The sequence below is a fragment of the Trichomycterus rosablanca genome, chromosome 7, assembly GCF_030014385.1.
Source record: "Trichomycterus rosablanca isolate fTriRos1 chromosome 7, fTriRos1.hap1, whole genome shotgun sequence".
Taxonomy (NCBI): Eukaryota; Metazoa; Chordata; class Actinopteri; order Siluriformes; family Trichomycteridae; genus Trichomycterus; species Trichomycterus rosablanca.
In genome coordinates this window covers 9,700,120-9,720,035 of record NC_085994.1, presented here as the reverse complement: position 1 = coordinate 9,720,035, position 19,916 = coordinate 9,700,120, and the positions used below count along the sequence as shown (strand labels likewise).

Below are 19,916 nucleotides of genomic sequence, written 5' to 3'. Positions count from 1 at the left end.
CAAATATATATTTGTTCCTATATATGTATGGGTATAAATAAAGGCAGGGTGGTACAGTGGGTAGCACTGTCACCTCACAGCAAGAAGGGCCTAGAAAATGCTCCAGTTTCCTCACACAAGTCCAAGGACATGCAGTCAGGTCATTTGGAGCTACAAAAATTTTGTGTATGGCATATGATGGACTAGCGACCTGACTGGGTTGACCCACCGCAACCCTGACCAGGACAAAGCGGTGGTAAAACAGACAATGAATGAACAGACCAGCACAGGAAATCTTGCACAGTTAGATTTAAAATATTATTCCACTAAAAATGAGTATATTCTGAAATGAAATGTACTCCTAAATTCCATCTTCAATGTAAAACCAATACTAACTTTAAAACCAAAGCTAGACTAAAAAATAGTGAAGATTCCCAAAACAAGGCAATTAAAATGGCAAGCTGAGATTAGCGTGGTGGTGTTAATAAATCCTGATCTAAGAGGAAGTCCTAACTTTTGTATGTGCAACAATCCTACATTTTTAAAATATTTAAAATATAAAATATACATATATAAAGTAACAATGCATTTGTAGGGAAATCATATTGCTACTGTGGTTGAGCTTACCCTGATTCACTTCAAAAATCAAAAAATGTATCATTTGGCACTATTGCATTCAAATATCACAACACACACTATATGGCCAAAAGTATTTGGACACCTGACCATGAGCTTGTGGGATGTCCCATTTAATACCACAAAACAAATGGTATTAAAATAAAGTGACCTCTTTGTGATCCTTGCAGCTATAACAACAGCCACTGTTCTGAGAAGGCTTCTCACAAGACTTTAAAGTACATCTGTGGGAATTTGTCCCCATTCAGTCAAAAGAGCATTTTTATGGCTGAGCACTGATGCTGGTCAAGAAAGCCTTAACTGATGCTCTAGTTCATTCCAAAGCTGTTCAGTGGGGCTGAGGTCAGGGCTCTGTGCACAGCTCATTCTTCAAACTGGGATTTTCTTACATCTTGTAACCGAGCTCCATGTTTTATAGACTTTGTGCACAGAGAAGTCACATTAAAACAGGAAAAGGCCTTCCATAAAAATAAAAGCATTACAATTTCATTTATATGATTGATTAATTACATCTTCACAACTGTTGTTGCTGAAAATCACAAATTCAAAAAACTGAAAGGGTGTCCTAATAGTTTTATCCATATAGTGTAGTTTGGAGAACGGAAATACATATAAAATATATGCTGCATGGAACACGTGCTCTTTTCCTCTCAAAATGATTGAGGAATTAGCATCACAGTCTCTAAAAACAACATGAAGTTTATCTAAAATAAGCAATGAACAATAAACCAGACCTTTACAGAAAGAGTAACAGTGTGATTTGGTCAGTGCAGGCAGAATTAAAAGAGGTATTTTCTGCAGTTTTCTACCCCACATTTGCACTCCATGCGGTTGCGTTTGATAGGTGTGCCCTGCAACCCTGCTCGGGAGAAATTAGCATCCATTTTTGTGCTCTCTGCATCTATTTCATCAACTGGAACACAAGGAACACCAAGCAAACAAATAAAAAAAAGAACGTTCTGAAAATGTTTGCTATAAACTGGTAAAAATTAATGCCATTTAAACAGACTGTCACATACTTGTCATTTTGTAGTCAAAAGTGAGCTCCTCCCCTGCTTTAATTTGGCGGGTTGCAAAAAAAGCGATCCTTGGAAGACGTTCGTCCAAATTATCAATGAAAACGTTATACACCTGCAAGTTCGGGTTGCACTAAAAGAAAAAAGTTGATGAAGTACCGTTACATTTGTGGCTCAAGTTATCTGTATCAATCAATCTAGACAGAACATCAGTATGAAGTCCAGTCACAATTATGTTTTTTCCACTTTTGCTCCCAATCTAGTAGTTTTCAATTCCTAAAAAAAAATAATTATTAACTCCTGTGCTGTTTGCACTATTACCACCCGGACTGAGTAGGGCTGCGGTCTAGCACACGTCCCTCTCTAACTGTGTGTCTTTATACAAACATAACACATCTTAACAACCATATATAAACACTGTACACACTGCCATATACTGAACACAGCTGGCACACTTGTCACTTTAACCATCTTGTGATTTGTGCTGCTTAGTTTTGCTATACTAAGCATACTTTTAGCAATCATGCACTTTAGATCAACATAAGCTGTTGCTGCTGCAGTTCTTCGTGCAATACTTTATACAGTGGGGCCAAAAAGTATTTAGTCAGCCACTGATTGTGCAAGTTCTACTTAGAAAGATGAGAGAGGTCTGTAATTTTCATCATAGGTACACTTCAACTATGAGAGACAAAATGAGAAAAAAAAATCCAGGAAATCACATTGTAGGATTTTTAAAGAATTTATTTGTAAATTATGGTGGAAAATAAGTATTTGGTCAATAACAAAAGTTCAACTCAATACTTTGTAACATAACCTTTGTTGGCAATGACAGAGGTCAAATGTTTCCTGTAAGTCTTCACCAGGTTTGCACACACTGTAGCTGGTATTTTGGCCCATTCCTCCATGCAGATCTCCTCTAGAGCAGTGATGTTTTGGGGCTGTCGCTGGGCAACACGGACTTTCAACTCCCTCCACAGATTTTCTATGGGGTTCAGGTCTGGAGACTGGCTAGGCCACTCCAGGACCTTGAAATGCTTTTTACGGAGCCACTCCTTCGTTGCCCGAGCGGTGTGTTTGGGATCATTGTCATGCTGGAAGACCCAGCCACGTTCCATCTTCAATGCTCTCACTGATGGAAGGAGGTTTTGGCTTAAAATCTCACGATACATGGCCCCGTTCATTCTTCCCTTTACACGGATCAGTCGTCCTGTCCCCTTTGCAGAAAAACAGCCCCAAAGCATGATGTTTCCACCCCCATGCTTCACAGTAGGTATGGTGTTCTTGGGATGCAACTCAGCATTCTTCTTCCTCCAAACACGACGAGTTGAGTTTTTACCAAAAAGTTCCATTTTGGTTTCATCTGACCACATGATATTCTCCCAGTCCTCTTCTGGATCATCCATATGCTCTCTGGCAAACTTCAGACGGGCCTGGACATGTACTGGCTTAAGCAGGGGGACACGCCTGGCACTGCAGGATTTGAGTCCCTCTCGGCGTAGTGTGTTACTGATGTTAGCCTTTGTTACTTTGGTCCCAGCTCTCTGCAGGTCATTCATCAGGTCCCTCCGTGTAGTTCTGGGATTTTTGCTCACCGTTCTCATGATCATTTTGACCCCACGGGATAAGATCTTGCGTGGGGCCCCAGATCGAGGGAGATTATCAATGGTCTTGTATGTTTTCCATTTTCTTACAATTGCTCCCACAGTTGATTTATTCACACTAACCTGCTTGCCTATTGTAGATTCACTCTTCCCAGCCTGGTGCAGGTCTACAATTTTCTTCCTGGTGTCCTTCCACAGCTCTTTGGTCTTGGCCATGGTTGAGTTTGGAGTCTGACTGTTTAAGGCTGTGGACAGGTGTCTTTTATACAGATAACGAGGTCAAACAGAAGTTACAGGTCTGTGAGAGCCAGAAATCTTGCTTGTTTGTGGGTGACCAAATACTTATTTTCCACCATAATTTACAAATAAATTCTTTAAAAATCCTACAATGTGATTTCCTGGATTTTTTTTTCTCATGTTGTCTCTAATAGTTGAAGTGTAGCTATGATGAAAATTACAGACCTCTCTCATCTTTCTAAGTAGGAGAACCTGCACAATCAGTGGCTGACTAAATACTTTTTGGCCCCACTGTATATATATATTTATATTTATATATATATATATATATATTTCCCCCTCTTTTTCCCCTCTCAATTTTTGATCCCCCAGTCTAGTCGTGTCCAATTACCCTGATTGCATCCTCTATACTGATTCAACCCTTCACCGCTGACTGAGGACGCCTCTCAACTGACTTGCGCCCTTTCCAGTACGTACAGTCAGTACAGACTGCATTTTTCACCTGCACGAGTCGAGTTCATACACTTGACGGGCACTGTGTATGGAGGGCCACACCCCCATCAGCATTATTCCTCAGCCAGCAGGTCAGGAATCATATCACCGTTATTGAAACATTTTCTATCGCGATATATATCGATATCGAATTATTGTCCAGCACTACTTACACTGTGGTTGATAAAGTGAGAAATGTTTCCATAGTGAGCCGCATCCACAGTAAACTCATCTACTATATAATCCAGATCAAACAAGTAGGTAACTCCCTGCTGATCATACATTTCTCCTCTCCTCTCAGCCTCTTCTGATGTAATAATCTGAAAACATAACATCAGTGATTACCTGACGTGCAGAAAAGGTGAAATGCTCTACAACAGCGATGTCCAAACTACGGCAAACTGTGTGTAAAGTTATTAGGTTTAAGGACCGATTGTTTGTGTGTTTGTGTGTGCGTGTGTGTGTGTGTGTGTTTGCATGGGTGTTGCAAATCATTTTGCCATTAAAATACCAGCACTCTTTGTGAGATCAATCTTGTTTAAAATAACCAGAATGTACGAGGGTTCTTCAAAAAGTTTCCACACTTTAATATTTTTGCTGGAACCGGTGAGGGTGGGAGGAATACTGTAGTAATTGGTCGTGTCTGAGAGACTGAGAGAGCTCATAGTCTGGATTTAGAGCCATTTGATTTCCACCTTTTTGGACACTTAAAGCTTTAAGGGGAAGAAGATTTTCATGTGATGATGATGTGAAAGCAGTAGTGAATCTTTGGCTACTCGGTCAACCAAAAAAATTTTTTGCTGATGGCATTAAAAAGTTGGTACGATGCTAGAAAAATGCATTGGAAGGTGACTATATAGAAAATTGATGTCATTTGTTTTTTAAATTCTTAATAAATAGAGGACCCTCGTAATTAAGAGATTAGTGCTAGTCACAATTCACTACGGCCTTAAACACACCTGTATCATAACATTCCCGCCCTTGCCAGTAACACTGTTTGTAAATCCATATTTGTTAACTTTATGCCTAAGCATAAACCGACCTGGCATAACATTATGACCACTGACAGGTGAAGTGAATAACACTGATTATCTCTTCATCACGGCACCTGTTAGTGGGTGGGACATGTTAGGCAGCAAGTAAACATTTTATCCTCAAAGTTAATGTGTTAGAAGCAGGAAAAATGGGCAAGCGTGAGGATTTGAGTGAGTTTGGGTCAGAGCATGTTGACTCCAAGTAATTGTTGCTTGAAATAAGTGTCTGCCAAATAATGCTTACGTAAAGTACAAAGCACTCACCTCTCCAAGGTACTCGATGACGAATGCGTTCTTTTGAATCCTCTCGAGCGTGCGAACACCCCAGCCCCTTCCATTGGCCGTCTTAAAGATGCACAGGTCATACTGCAGACCCCTCTGCACCACTCTGTTCTTACAGTCCGGCCCACAATAGCACTGTGAGTTACATTCATAGATAGGCAGACCGGGCATGATTTTGACCTGCATGCTGTCGTTGTACGCCGTACAGTGTTCCGATGCCCCAGCACAGCAGCCCTTGACTGGCTCTTTAATACAGTCCATGCACTCGCAGCCTACTGCCGCCTGGCTCAGCTTCACACCTCTCCCGAACTTGTAGTCACTGATATAGGTAAAGTCTTTTGGAGGGCCGTCCAGGTCCACGTCATTCAACACAAAGATGCGGCCCTTGTGCCTGCTGACGCGGTTCACCTCTTCCTCCCAGCGGCGCAGCTTGACCTGTTGCTTGGCTCTTTTGAGCAGGAAGGAAACTGATGAAGCATCCAGTGATTTGGAGTCTAGCGGCTTGTTGGCGCGGAGAAGTGCTAAGCGCATGTCTTTCTTGAACTGTCGAAGGATTTTGGGGCATTTTAGGTTTCCCTGTGGTTCCCATGTTTTCTCAGACTCTGAGTAACCTTTCCATTTTACCAAGAAAAACTCCTGACCCTACAAAGGGATACAGAAAATTACACATGATGACAAAGCAGAACAAAAAGATGTAAAGCAATAACTGGATCTAATGATTTTCATCACGTGGCTACACTAACATCTGGCAGCAGAAACTGTTGATTACAGGCATCTTTTAGTTTCTCTCAAGCTATCCATCACATGTAAACACTATGGTAAGTTGACAATCAAAACATACAAGTACTCCTCACTGTTTAGAGGTCAAGTTTGTCATTTTTACTCAAAGTTAAGCACCTAAGCTTGGCATTTGATTAAAAAAAAATAAATAAAATAAAAAAAAGATTTTCTAAAGGTTTCCAAGCCTTTCTGAGGTTTACTGTTCTTTAGTAAAGAAAAATCTGTTACAGAAATTAATTAGAAATCCCAAGACATACATGTTCTTTACAGGTGTATACAACTTTTTGCAATGAATGGATAGATAATAATTTTAAATGCTGTAGTATTTTTATTGTATTCTTACCTTGATTTTTCTGTAATTACATAAGTAATCCACTACATAGTCGTCAAAGTCCTGCTTGGTTACTGACAGCTGATTGCACCTCAGTTTCTGTCTTCTGCACACAGCTCCCAACTCATCAAATGAGTATTTACAGCAGACTCTGCAGCCTGCAGACACATTTATTACAAACTAAACAGTTATACAACCACCAAAGACCTTTTTTACCACTGCCTTAAGTCTGAAGCCAGAGCTACTATGGGACCATTTATAGTTAGTTAATTAGTAAATAAGAAATACATTCAGTACATACATACATACTGTACATACATACAGAAATGAACTCTAAGTCCTGGATCAACGTTGACTATGATTACAGTGTTCCCTTCAACTGACTTGTACTGTTCAACTATATCTCAAGTATATGAGGGTCAGTAAAACAAACAACACAGCAAACTATGGATCTTTTTTAGTCTAGAATTTTAACTGATTTGCTCATGTAACGTAAGTATACACCAAAGCAATGTCATTTTTTTCTATTTTATTTATGCATTTTTTCCCATTTTCTCCCAATTTAGCATAGTCAATTTGTCTTCCTGTTGGGGGGTCCCTGATTGCTGTCGAGGTGGTTATATTGCTGCTCACGACCTGCTCGCAGCCCTTAGCAGAACCCTTTTCATCTATGCACTCTGCACAGCCGCTAATCAGGGTCCTTACACAGCGTTTTGAAGACCCCACCCACATAGTCTGGTCATCCCGCCCTAGCAGAAACGTGTCTGCTTCAGGCACTGCCAATTATGCCCACTAGATGGCGCCCAGCCAACCGGTGGCAATGCTGAGTTTTGAATCGAGGAACGTTGGAAAAAAAGCAGTCATTTAACATTAAAAAGAGGTATTTTAAAATGTTGACATGGGGTAAACGTTGTAGGCCTTTCATACACTGAAATGAATTGTAACGCAGTTAATAAAACATTAAAATAAATTATAACCCAGTTAATGAACAAATGATAAAACTGCATCACTGTCTCTATTCTTGATTTTTAAAACTTAGATGTTCATTCATGTCATTTTGCATGTCATTTGCGTAAATAAACAGGCAGCATCTACTAGCAAAAATTAAATTAAGCAAAAATGTAATTAAGAATTAAAATATAACTGTCAGGTTCGGCAATTATATATACAGTGTATCACAAAAGTGAGTACACCCCTCACATTTCTGCAAATATTTCATTATATCTTTTCATGGGACAACACTATAGACATGAAACTTGGATATAACTTAGAGTAGTCAGTGTACAGCTTGTATAGCAGTGTAGATTTACTGTCTTCTGAGAATAACTCAACACACAGCCATTAATGTCTAAATAGCTGGCAACATAAGTGAGTACACCCCACAGTGAACATGTCCAAATTGTGCCCAAATGTGTCGTTGTCCCTCCCTGGTGTCATGTGTCAAGGTCCCAGGTGTAAATGGGGAGCAGGGCTGTTAAATTTGGTGTTTTGGGTACAATTCTCTCATACTGGCCACTGGATATTCAACATGGCACCTCATGGCAAAGAACTCTCTGAGGATGTGAGAAATAGAATAGTTGCTCTCCACAAAGATGGCCTGGGCTATAAGAAGATTGCTAACACCCTGAAACTGAGCTACAGCATGGTGGCCAAGGTCATACAGCGGTTTTCCAGGACAGGTTCCACTCGGAACAGGCTTCGCCAGGGTCGACCAAAGAAGTTGAGTCCACGTGTTCGGCGTCATATCCAGAGGTTGGCTTTAAAAAATAGACACATGAGTGCTGCCAGCATTGCTGCAGAGGTTGAAGACGTGGGAGGTCAGCCTGTCAGTGCTCAGACCATACGCCACACACTGCATCAACTCGGTCTGCATGGTCGTCATCCCAGAAGGAAGCTGACGCACAAGAAAGCCCGCAAACAGTTTGCTGAAGACAAGCAGTCCAAGAACATGGATTACTGGAATGCCCTGTGGTCTGACGAGACCAAGATAAACTTGTTTGGCTCAGATGGTGTCCAGCATGTGTGGCGGCGCCCTGGTGAGAAGTACCAAGACAACTGTATCTTGCCTACAGTCAAGCATGGTGGTGGTAGCATCATGGTCCTGGGCTGCATGAGTGTTGCTGGCACTGGGGAGCTGCAGTTCATTGAGGGAAACATGAATTCCAACATGTACTGTGACATTCTGAAACAGAGCATGATCCCCTCCCTTCGAAAACTCCCTTTTCCAACAGGATAACGACCCCAAACACAACCTCCAAGATCACAACTGCCTTGCTGAGGAAGCTGAAGGTAAAGGTGATAGACTAAACCCAATTGAGCACCTGTGGCGCATCCTCAAGTGGAAGGTGGAGGAGTTCAAGGTGTCTAACATTCACCAGCTCCGTGATGTCATCATGGAGGAGTGGAAGAGGATTCCAGTAGCAACCTGTGCAGCTCTGGTGAATTCCATGCCCAGGAGGGTTAAGGCAGTGCTGGATAATAATGGTGGTCACACAAAATATTGACACTTTGGGCACAATTTGGACATGTTCACTGTGGGGTGTACTCACTTATGTTGCCAGCCATTTAGACATTAATGGCTGTGTGTTGAGTTATTTTCAGAAGACAGTAAATCTACACTGCTATACAAGTTGTACACTGACTACTCTAAGTTATATCCAAGTTTCATGTCTATAGTGTTGTCCCATGAAAATATATAATAAAATATTTGCAGAAATGTAAGGGGTGTACTCACTTTTGTGATACACTGTATATATATATACAGTGCCTTGCAAAAGTATTCAGCCCCCTTGAACTTTTCAACCTTTTGCCACATTTCAGGCTTCAAACATAACGATATGAAATTGTAATTTTTTGTGAAGAATCAACAACAAGTGGGACACAATCGTGAAGTAGAACGAAATTTATTGGATATTTTAAACTTTTTTTAGAAATAAAAAACTAAAAAGTGGGGCGTGCAATATTATTCAGCCCCTTTACTTTCAGTGCAGCAAACTCACTCCAGAAGTTCAGTGAGGATCTCTGAATGATCCAATGTTGACCTAAATGACTGATGGTGATAAATAGAATCCACCTGTGTGTAATCAAGTCTCCGTATAAATGCACCTGCTCTGTGACAGTCTCAGAGTTCTGTTTAAAGCGCAGAGAGCATCATGAAGACCAAGGAACACACCAGGCAGGTCCGAGATACTGTTGTGGAGAAGTTTAAAGCCGGATTTGGATACAAAAAGATTTCCCAAGCTTTAAACATCTCAAGGAGCACTGTGCAAGCGATCACATTGAAATGGAAGGAGTATCAGACCACTGCAAATCTACCAAGACCCGGCCGTCCCTCTAAACTTTCAGCTCAAACAAGGAGAAGACTGATCAGAGATGCAGCCAAGAGGCCCATGATCACTCTGAATGAACTGCAGAGATCTACAGCTGAGGTGGGAGACTCTGTCCATAGGACACAATCAGTCGTACACTGCACAAATCTGGCCTTTATGGAAGAGTGGCAAGAAGAAAGCCATTTCTCAAAGATATCTATAAAAAGTCACCTGGGAGACACACCAAACATGTGGAAGAAGGTGCTCTGGTCAGATGAAACCAAAATCGAACTTTTTGGCCACAATGCAAAACGTTATGTTTGGCGTAAAAGCAACACAGCTCATCACCCTGAACACACCATCCCCACTGTCAAACATGGTGGTGGCAGCATCATGGTTTGGGCCTGCTTTTCTTCAGCAGGGACAGGGAAGATGGTTAAAATTGATGGGAAGATGGATGGAGCCAAATACAGGACCATTCTGGAAGAAAACCTGTTGCAGTCTGCAAAAGACCTGAGACTGGGACGGAGATTTATCTTCCAACAAGACAATGATCCAAAACATAAAGCAAAATCTACAATGGAATGGTTCACAAATAAACATATCCAGGTGTTAGAATGGCCAAGTCAAAGTCCAGACCTGAATCCCATTGAGAATCTGTGGAAAGAGCTGAAAACTGCTGTTCACAAACGCTCTCCATCCAACCTCACTGAGCTCGAGCTGTTTTGCAAGGAAGAATGGGCAAAAATTTCTGTCTCTCGATGTGCAAAACTGATAGAGACATACCCCAAGCGACTTGCAGCTGTAATCGCAGCAAAAGGTGGCGCTACAAAGTATTAACGCAAGGGGGCTGAATAATATTGCACGCCCCACTTTTCAGTTTTTTATTTCTAAAAAAAGTTAAAAATATCCAATAAATTTCGTTCCACTTCACGATTGTGTCCCACTTGTTGTTGATTCTTCACAAAAAATTACAATTTCATATCGTTATGTTTGAAGCCTGAAATGTGGCAAAAGGTTGAAAAGTTCAAGGGGGCTGAATACTTTTGCAAGGCACTGTATGGCTTTATAATACAGTCTATATATACAGGGGTTGGACAAAATAACTGAAACACCTGTCATTTTAGTGTGGGAGGTTTCATGGCTAAATTGGACCAGTCTGGTGGCCAATCTTCATTAATTGCACATTGCACCAGTAAGAGCAGAGTGTGAAGGTTCAATTAGCAGGGTAAGAGCACAGTTTTGCTCAAAATATTGCAATGCACACAACATTATGGGTGACATACCAGAGTTCAAAAGAGGACAAATTGTTGGTGCACGTCTTGCTGGCGCATCTGTGACCAAGACAGCAAGTCTTTGTGATGTATCAAGAGCCACGGTATCCAGGGTAATGTCAGCATACCACCAAGAAGGACAAACCACATCCAACAGGATTAACTGTGGACGCAAGAGGAAGCTGTCTGAAAGGGATGTTCGGGTGCTAACCCGGATTGTATCCAAAAAACATAAAACCACGGCTGCCCAAATCACGGCAGAATTAAATGTGCACCTCAACTCTCCTGTTTCCACCAGAACTGTCCGTCGGGAGCTCCACAGGGTCAATATACACGGCCGGGCTGCTATAGCCAAACCTTTGGTCACTCGTGCCAATGCCAAACGTCGGTTTCAATGGTGCAAGGAGCGCAAATCTTGGGCTGTGGACAATGTGAAACATGTATTGTTCTCTGATGAGTCCACCTTTACTGTTTTCCCCACATCCGGGAGAGTTACGGTGTGGAGAAGCCCCAAAGAAGCGTACCACCCAGACTGTTGCATGCCCAGAGTGAAGCATGGGGGTGGATCAGTGATGGTTTGGGCTGCCATATCATGGCATTCCCTTGGCCCAATACTTGTGCTAGATGGGCGCGTCACTGCCAAGGACTACCGAACCATTCTGGAGGACCATGTGCATCCAATGGCGGTGCCGTGTATCAGGATGACAATGCACCAATACACACAGCAAGACTGGTGAAAGATTGGTTTGATGAACATGAAAGTGAAGTTGAACATCTCCCATGGCCTGCACAGTCACCAGATCTAAATATTATTGAGCCACTTTGGGGTGTTTTGGAGAAGCGAGTCAGGAAACGTTTTCCTCCACCAGCATCACGTAGTGACCTGGCCACTATCCTGCAAGAAGAATGGCTTAAAATCCCTCTGACCACTGTGCAGGACTTGTATATGTCATTTCCAAGACGAATTGACGCTGTATTGGCCGCAAAAGGAGGCCCTACACCATACTAATAAATTATTGTGGTCTAAAACCAGGTGTTTCAGTTATTTTGTCCAACCCCTGTACATACACACATACATACATACATACATACACACAATTGGCTTTGTTGGTAATTTTTTTAGTAACTTTTATTTTTTAAAAGCTATTCCAAAAAAAATGTTTTGATATATATATATAGATATACAAAAACTTTTAGCCTTTAGCATTTGATGCGAACATTCTGCTTGTCATTTGATGCGAAGTTAACATTTCTGTTGAAGTTGTTTACATGTTGCTGCCAATTAATCTATTTAATGTGTTCCATTTAATGTGGTAAATTATTAAGAAAATTTCTGCTTCACTGTACATCGTGCATGTGCGTCGCCATCTTGTAAAGGATTACTACAGCAGCGCAAGGGAGTCTGGGAAATGTAATCCGTTATTCAGCAGGGTGGTATGTCTAAAACTACAACACATTTTTACATAGACATTTATCTATCAAGTGTTTTGTTGGTCACATAAATATGTATTATGTTTATTATGTGACCGTTTCCAATCACAGGCTGAAATAATTATTATTTACAATAATAATAAAAATAATTATTGTGTTTTGTGGTCCAGTTAACATTTCCAGTGCGCCATATAAACAGAAGGGTTATAAACTCAAGGTATAACACACTCCGGCTTTTAAGACAATTATTCCACCTGCAGCGTCGACAATCTCAAGTTTAGATGCTAAATAATGTGCGGAACACCGTTACCCAACTTTTCTAGTCACAACAACAATCACAATAACCGGTCTGTCTGATTTATTTAACATGACACGTTACTGGAACGCGTGTTAAAGGCGTGTTGATAATACACAGTCACTTTAATTTAATGTCACTCTTGTAACATTTTAAAACAACACTGATCTCTGCACGTTCATACCTTTTAAATTTAGCGCCATGCTATTCCTCTTTTATATCATTCCGCTGACTGGTTCTTCTTCTGCTGTAGTTGGAGTTGTACAGCAGTTATTAATGCATTGCCGCCACCTACTGGACCGAAGAATAGAGACGCATCGCGGTTTTGTCAAATCATTTGTTTATCTCAATATATAAACTTAAAAGTCAAAAGTTTACATACACGTAAAATTTATATTGTTCACTTTTGCATTTGCATTTTTACATAATTCATTGTTAGTGGTTAATATTGAACATAGGCTGTAACTTTTCTGTGAGCATACAAATAATGCTAGTGCTAGCATAGGGTTGCCAACCGTCCCGTAAAATACGGAATCGTTCCTTATTTGGAAACTAAACGTGGTGTTCCTTATTGAACCGATACTGGACTCGCTTTATTCCGTATTTTTATCAGTGGGAGAGAAATGCTGCAGATTAGACTGAGACTTCCACACTGAAAGAAGCTGAACTACAGCAAAATTACCCTGAGAAGAAATCTAGTTTATTTAACTAAAATTACTGTGGAAGAAAATATCAAATTGACAGTGTACATGTGATATGAAATTCTAACAAAATATAAAAGTAACATGCCAGCAAAAGATGCCACACAGTTGAGTTTATTTCAAACAGTGCCCACTGTAATACGTAAACTAAACAACACTAAAAAAAAAAAACAAGTATTTATGAAAAAGTGTGAGAAATGTTCAGCATTTTTATAGATCTGTTGTATTTTTATTTTTTTAAAGAGTGAAATTTGCAATAGTTTGCACTCTTGAGAAAAAATGTTACATGATGTTCCTCATGCATGTTGTTTTGCCTAAAATATGGTTCTGATGTATTATTATAAAGAGCGAAAATAATATATGTTAAACAGCCTATATTAAACATTTTGATAATGTTCCTATGACGGTGTAAGACCTGTAATATTTTTTATAGGTGTAAACACCCGCCAAAGCAACCCCCACCCTATGCCTTCCGCCAACCTGCCAGCCCAGGGTGTTCCTTATTTCCAGTTCCGAAAGTTGGCAACCCTAAGTGTTGCACATCATGGTTCAGAATATTTTCTTAGTATTCTAATAACCTTTAAATTGATAAAAACCCTGTTACATTCTGGGATTAGTTTGATAAATTATCATTTTCTGTTGCACATTATATTTCAAAAAACATTTCCCTGATGTCCTTTAAACCTTTGAATAATTAAAACCTTCTGAAAATGATGCAGTAATGTTCTGTAATGGTATCATTATCATTATCATTATATAATGGTTTTCATATATTTCTGTCACACACCATGGTTCCAGACATTTCCTCCAACATTCCCATAACGTTTTGTAAGTTAACATGGTTTAGAAGAATTATATTTTTATCATTGAATCCTGTTAGGAGTTTAGCAGTCAAGTTCTGGGATGGTTCTGAAATACTTTCCAAACCATTGTTATGTTTCCCTAATGTTCTGGCATTCTTCAGGCTATTAAAATATTTCTGGAGCCTTGCAGTGGCATTCTGAAATGTTATTGGAAATAAATCTGTTAAACATTATAGCTTAGTTAACGTTTGCTGATTAAAAGCTTTAAGGAACTTTGCCACAAAGTTCTAGAATAGTGTAATAACATATCCCCCAAATTTTTGTCAAAGATCATGGTTTAGAATGTTTGCAGAAACTTTGCAGTAATGTTCTGGAGCTGTTCTTATGCGGATCCAATTCTGTCAAATTCTGTCATGGTTCAGAGAATGCCATGCTCATGTTTTGATATTTAAATTTTTTTAGATTTGTGGGGGGAAAAAATATTAGGTACAATGCAGTAACATTTTGAGATGATTAGGATAATGTTTTCATGTATTTCCGTTGTACACTATGGGTCAGAAAAAGTCACAACGTTTCCATTCCTTTCTTGTAGAGAACATGGAGTATGTTCCCCATGGTTCAAAATGTTTGCCTTGTTGGTCAACAAGGGTGCTGTCCTGACTTGAACATCACTAAGATGCTGTGGCAGGAACTTGGATAAGCAGTTTATGCTTGAAAGCCCTATAATGTGGCTAAATTAAAGCAATTCATCAAAAAGTGGTAGCCAAAATTCTTTACTGTAATATGAAAGCCTTACCTCTGGTTATAGTAGGCACTTGGTTGCAGTTTTGTCTCTGAAAGTGCTGCAAACACTTTTTAAGTTTTACACTGTCAGTTGATACCCTTTTATAAATAAATTAAATTTTAAATCATTTTAAAACTATATATATTTTTAATTTAGATTGTCTGTCTTATATACATCTTTGTTGATTTACTGTGACAAATAAGAAAATAAAAGGAGTAAAAGCAAATGAAAAAGGTGGGCAACAGCACTGTACTTCTGCAGCTATACAACAGTCACATCCGGATTTTCCACATAGTTGATCTCAGCACTGACTGTGATAGTTGGTGACTCTGTGCTCTTACACTCTTCACTTAGCTTCACACTGTCACTCTCTGACCGTGTGAACTGAAGATGTCTGGATTGTAGTGGAAAGGGAAAGTGGTCCAGTGGAGCATGTTCAATTCTGCAGAGGCTGTCCTCACTATCGCTGCTGTAGGCCGGGTTCGAGCAAGACGGGTCCTCTGTCTGAGAGTTCAACTGCACTGCAAGAGGCAACACATCCTCTGTTTGAACCTCCTTATGATGGGTGAGCCCCTCTTCAAGCTCGTATGCATACTCTGGACTCAGCTCCACTTTACGGAAGATGTTCCGAGCAAAGAGGCTAATGCAGAACATCTCCACAATCACTGCATAATGGTAGATTACTGAGAAAAAGAGAATTACTTAGAATTACTGGTAGAAAAAAGGTTAAAGAAATATTTCCAAACACAAAGTTTTTTGGTTTTTTTTGACTGATTCAGGTACTCACACTGAGAGCGAAACAGTGCAGAGAAGGGAGGTGCACATGGTATGACCTTTAGTGCCCCTGTAGTTTCCAAAATGCCATTTTGCAGTCCACACAATACTAAGACAACAATGATACAAATAAATTTAGCTCGAAGCTCATAACCATGCAGTGCTTTCCTGGTTGCCTTATAAAACAGCAGGTAGCCATAGAAGGAGAGAAAAGTGGACACACCAATGATTGCATTTACATAAATGTTGGGATCCACAGAATCCACCTGGAACATGAAAAAATAGAAAAAGGGAATTATAGTTTATCATTAATATACAGTAGTTTAAAGATTGTCTCATCTTCAGTAACTGTTTTGTCTTGGTTCAGGTCATCAAGAGTGTTAAGCCTTAACGCTGGTTGGCAATACACTTTTCACAGGAAATCACACACTTACTATTACACAATACAACACATACAACTATAATATCTATAGGCAATTTTACCTTTGTACCCCCAACTCTACCACCATGGGACCCACAATTCATTCATTCATTCATTTATTTTATTATTTACAGAGTCCGATAACTGGACACCTGTAGTACCCTGGACAGTGTGTCAGCCAATTGCATAGCATCACACATTCACACTAAACTCACATCCAAAAGCAATTTAAAGCCTTTAGGATGTGGGAGGAAACTGGAGTACTAAGAGGAAACCCGTACATAAAAACATAGAAAGCTTCTCTGACCAAAGGCAAGAATCAAACTCCACAGGACCCATGTAGACCCGTGAGGCACCCCCTTTACCAGCTGCTCCACAGTGGTGCCCACAATTCAATAATTATACAGTAAATTAACATTAACAGAAATTTGGCGTATGCACTAAATGAATTCATGCAACTCTTGCAAAAGCACTCTGTACTTACATCCCCATAGTCATACTGTTCGTCTGTCCAGAGGACGAGAGTGATGAAGAACAGGAGTGTTCGGACCACAGAGAGCTGTAGTACAGCAATCATCATCCATCTCAGATTTGTACTGTAACACAAGATCAGTGATTCTATTCTGTTACATTATAGCACCACAGTCCTAAATGAGTTCAGTTATTTAATTAACCCACCCCAACTTCAGCTCAAATAGATAGAAAAAATCACTAGTTTGGGTTTGTTTTTTATCATTATATATTTGAATTTAAAGTATTTCTTTAAAGTGTGGGCTAAAATTCTGAGACTACTAGTGAAAGTAATTCTATTTCGTATTTTTTAAATTAAGTAAATGTTTGAATACAAATAATTTAATCAGCACAACAATATTAGAGAAACATTAAATATTTACAAAATTACACACATTTTTTTAAGTTCTTAGTATCTGGTACGTTTCCGATTTGCCTTATTGCATTTACATTTACAGCATTTAGCAGACGTCTTTATCCAAAGCGACAATTGAGAGCATATATGGCAATTGAGAGCCTTTCTCAAGGGCCCAACAGTGGCAAGCTGGCAGATGAGGGGCTTGAACCAGCAATCTTCTGATTACTAGTGCTGTATTTTAACCTCTGAGCTACCCCTGCCCTACTCAGTATGAGCCTGAGCTAACATGGACATGCAAAATCTAAATACAATCCCAGCATCATTTCACAATATTCAAAAGAGCATCCTGTGATGTTACTAAATGCTTGATTTTCTCTGTATTTATTTGCCCTGATAAATGCTTAGTGGGGTTTTGGTCAGGTGACTGTGGAGAGTCAATTAGCACTGCTTGATTTACTTTAGTCTTCAAGTAGTTGTTGCAGTGCTTTGTTTAAGATGTTTGAGATTTAAAAACAGGGTATTACATTAGAGAACAATGCAAAGCAGAAATTTCACTGGTGGTCTCAGACATTTCTCCCCACTGCATGTGTGTAACACAGCACTTCACCTGGTAATGTTGATAAGGGGCAAACAGCAGCAGCAACAGCATGGAAATGGATTGGGAGAAACCTTTTCCCCTGCCAGCACTTCAAGCATTCGAGCTTTTCCCCCAAAGAAGCTTTCAATAAGACCCATAAACTTCAGCAGAGTGCTAGAATGATATCTTTGAAACAAAAAACAAAAAAAATAATACTCTCAGAATAATACACACTGATATGATGCTTTTCTTGAGAGCCCTTGGACTCGAGGTATGGTATATACATAGTCAAAACCTCTTGGAAGAATGATTCTGATTATATATTGGGGATTTGTGTAGGAGAATATGAAGCGTAATCATTTTAAGCTCCAAGATTTAAAAACAAATTTCATATAATATTAAAATTGAAAAGTAGTGCTTTTCATCCTTGGGGTTGTGACCGCTATTGGTTTACCACAAATGTAGTTGTGGAGGATTTGTAGAAACCATTAATAATAGGCTTTTAATTATTTTGGAGCTCGTTTTACACTAATAAAATCATGTACTAACAAAATACAAATTTTAAATGTCCACTCGCTTTACCTCTGGCCACGTGGTGCCACACTTTGTTACTTACAGCTATTCCAGGGTGTGTCTGAGAGGTTTGTTTTGGTTTGGTTACAACAAATGAAAAAACCCAGTGGCATCCACAGAGCCCTAACTGCCGCCCCACTGAACAGCATCAATTGGGGCTTTTTTGACCAGCATCAGTCCCCAGCCATACAAATGCTCTTTTGACTGAATAGGCACAAATTGCCACATACATACCTTAAAGTCATGTTAGAAGCCATCTCACAAGAGTGGCTGTTGTTTTAACTAGAAGGATCACATAGCAGTCACTCTATTTTAATACCATTTGTTTTTGAAATAGGATTTCTAACAAGTTCGTGGTCAGGTGTCCAAAACCTTTCAGCCATATGGTGTGCTTTGGATACATTTTACACTGAATAGTTTACTGTTTCAAATTTATGCAAAACAAACATTAAAAAAATACATCAGAATTAAAAAGCCACTTACAAAGAAGCAATAAAATTGCACAGTGATGAAGACCGGGGTACATATAATGCAATAATAGAGGTCATTCCAAAAACCTGAAAGAAAAGCATAAATAAAAAACCTTCAGAAATAAATAACAGCTCAAAACCATATACTTATAAAATGTTGGCCCTATAAAAGAGTTGTTTACCGGATACATGCCCAGGATCCATAGGCAAAGGTGTCTGCGTCTAACTGAAGGCTCGTGACGGAGAAAGAAGCCAACCTCCTCCAGAAAAAGAGCCAGCAGCAGGACAGCCAGCACGGCCGGGACGAGGTACAACCACAGCTCATTTTTAATTACTTCATACAGTGAAAACACAATATCAACAAATCTAAATTAATAAAAGAGCCAAACAGCCACCAGCCAAAATGTTAATGGTGAAGGTAGAGAACAGTCTCATAACAAAATATTATTATTATATTATAGCACGATATAGTCCACGGATTGTCAACCTACAGCCAATAAGCCACTTGCAACATGGATGTGTGGCCTGTGTTTTTGTGCTGCAGCCCATTGCAAGCCATCTCATTTAAAGGTTGAGAACCACTGATATAGTCCTCCTGTCTTTGAAAAATAATTTAGCTTTTTTTGAGTGATGGGTTGGTGGGTTCAGGACAGGCCACTACTCACCCCTTTATAACCTTACTCACCCACTCACAATTTTATGTAGCCAGTCTATGTCAACTGAAAATTAAAACCCTGGTCCCCAGGACCCTGAAGCTATATAGCATCAACTCTACCTTCTGCAAATTACATTACCTTAGATTAAATAATTTAGAGGCTTATCAGAACACCAATGCATCACACTGCAGAAAAGTTCATTCCGAAGCATAGAAGCAGAATTTTTATATTGGTTTCTTACCTTTGAAGAATGTAGATGATAGGGGGATCTCACCTTCCATCAGGCTGCAGTCATCTACTCTACTATCCATTACTTTAAAAAACTCTCTAAAAAAAGTCTCAGGACACCAGCTGCTTAATGTAAAGAGGTTTTAACTTAGAACAACATAGCTTATGCTCTTTTGTACTTTCGTTTAGTCATTTTTTTTTTTTTATTATTTTGCTAAAAGGTTTTCTGGTTCTGTCAAGATCTACGCAAAAACATGATTAAATGATTGTTATTGAGTCAAACGGGTTTAGTGCTCAGAAAATGTCTGATAGTTGGAGTGATGTCTTCCTGATCTGAAGAATTAATGATTGACTAAGACAGGTAG

At 39.6% G+C, this 19,916-nt stretch overlaps 2 protein-coding genes across 3 annotated transcripts; both read right to left on the bottom strand.

The window, feature by feature from the left end:
• Positions 1-1,394: 1,394 nt before the first annotated feature.
• On the bottom strand, positions 1,395-12,911 carry suv39h1a (SUV39H1 histone lysine methyltransferase a). 2 transcript variants are annotated; one of them, XM_062998337.1, is made up of 6 exons: positions 12,881-12,911; positions 6,401-6,546; positions 5,260-5,919; positions 4,135-4,281; positions 1,635-1,764; positions 1,395-1,528 (listed from the first exon to the last, which is right to left on the bottom strand). In XM_062998337.1, the coding sequence occupies exons 1-6, from the start codon at positions 12,897-12,899 to the stop codon at positions 1,395-1,397; spliced, it is 1,236 nt and encodes a 411-aa protein (XP_062854407.1). In that variant the 5' UTR covers positions 12,900-12,911. The 2 variants fall into 2 exon arrangements, with proteins under 2 accessions (XP_062854407.1, XP_062854408.1); XM_062998338.1 differs by lacking the exon at positions 12,881-12,911 and adding an exon at positions 8,455-8,533.
• Positions 12,912-14,971: 2,060 nt separating this feature from the next.
• si:dkey-16n15.6 (organic solute transporter subunit alpha) lies at positions 14,972-19,634 on the bottom strand. The gene is made up of 7 exons (XM_062998339.1): positions 19,565-19,634; positions 18,850-19,001; positions 18,681-18,754; positions 17,655-17,810; positions 16,664-16,775; positions 15,772-16,024; positions 14,972-15,667 (listed from the first exon to the last, which is right to left on the bottom strand). Exons 1-7 carry the CDS (start codon positions 19,632-19,634, stop codon positions 15,246-15,248), a joined length of 1,239 nt encoding a protein of 412 aa, XP_062854409.1. The 3' UTR covers positions 14,972-15,245.
• Positions 19,635-19,916: the final 282 nt, after the last annotated feature.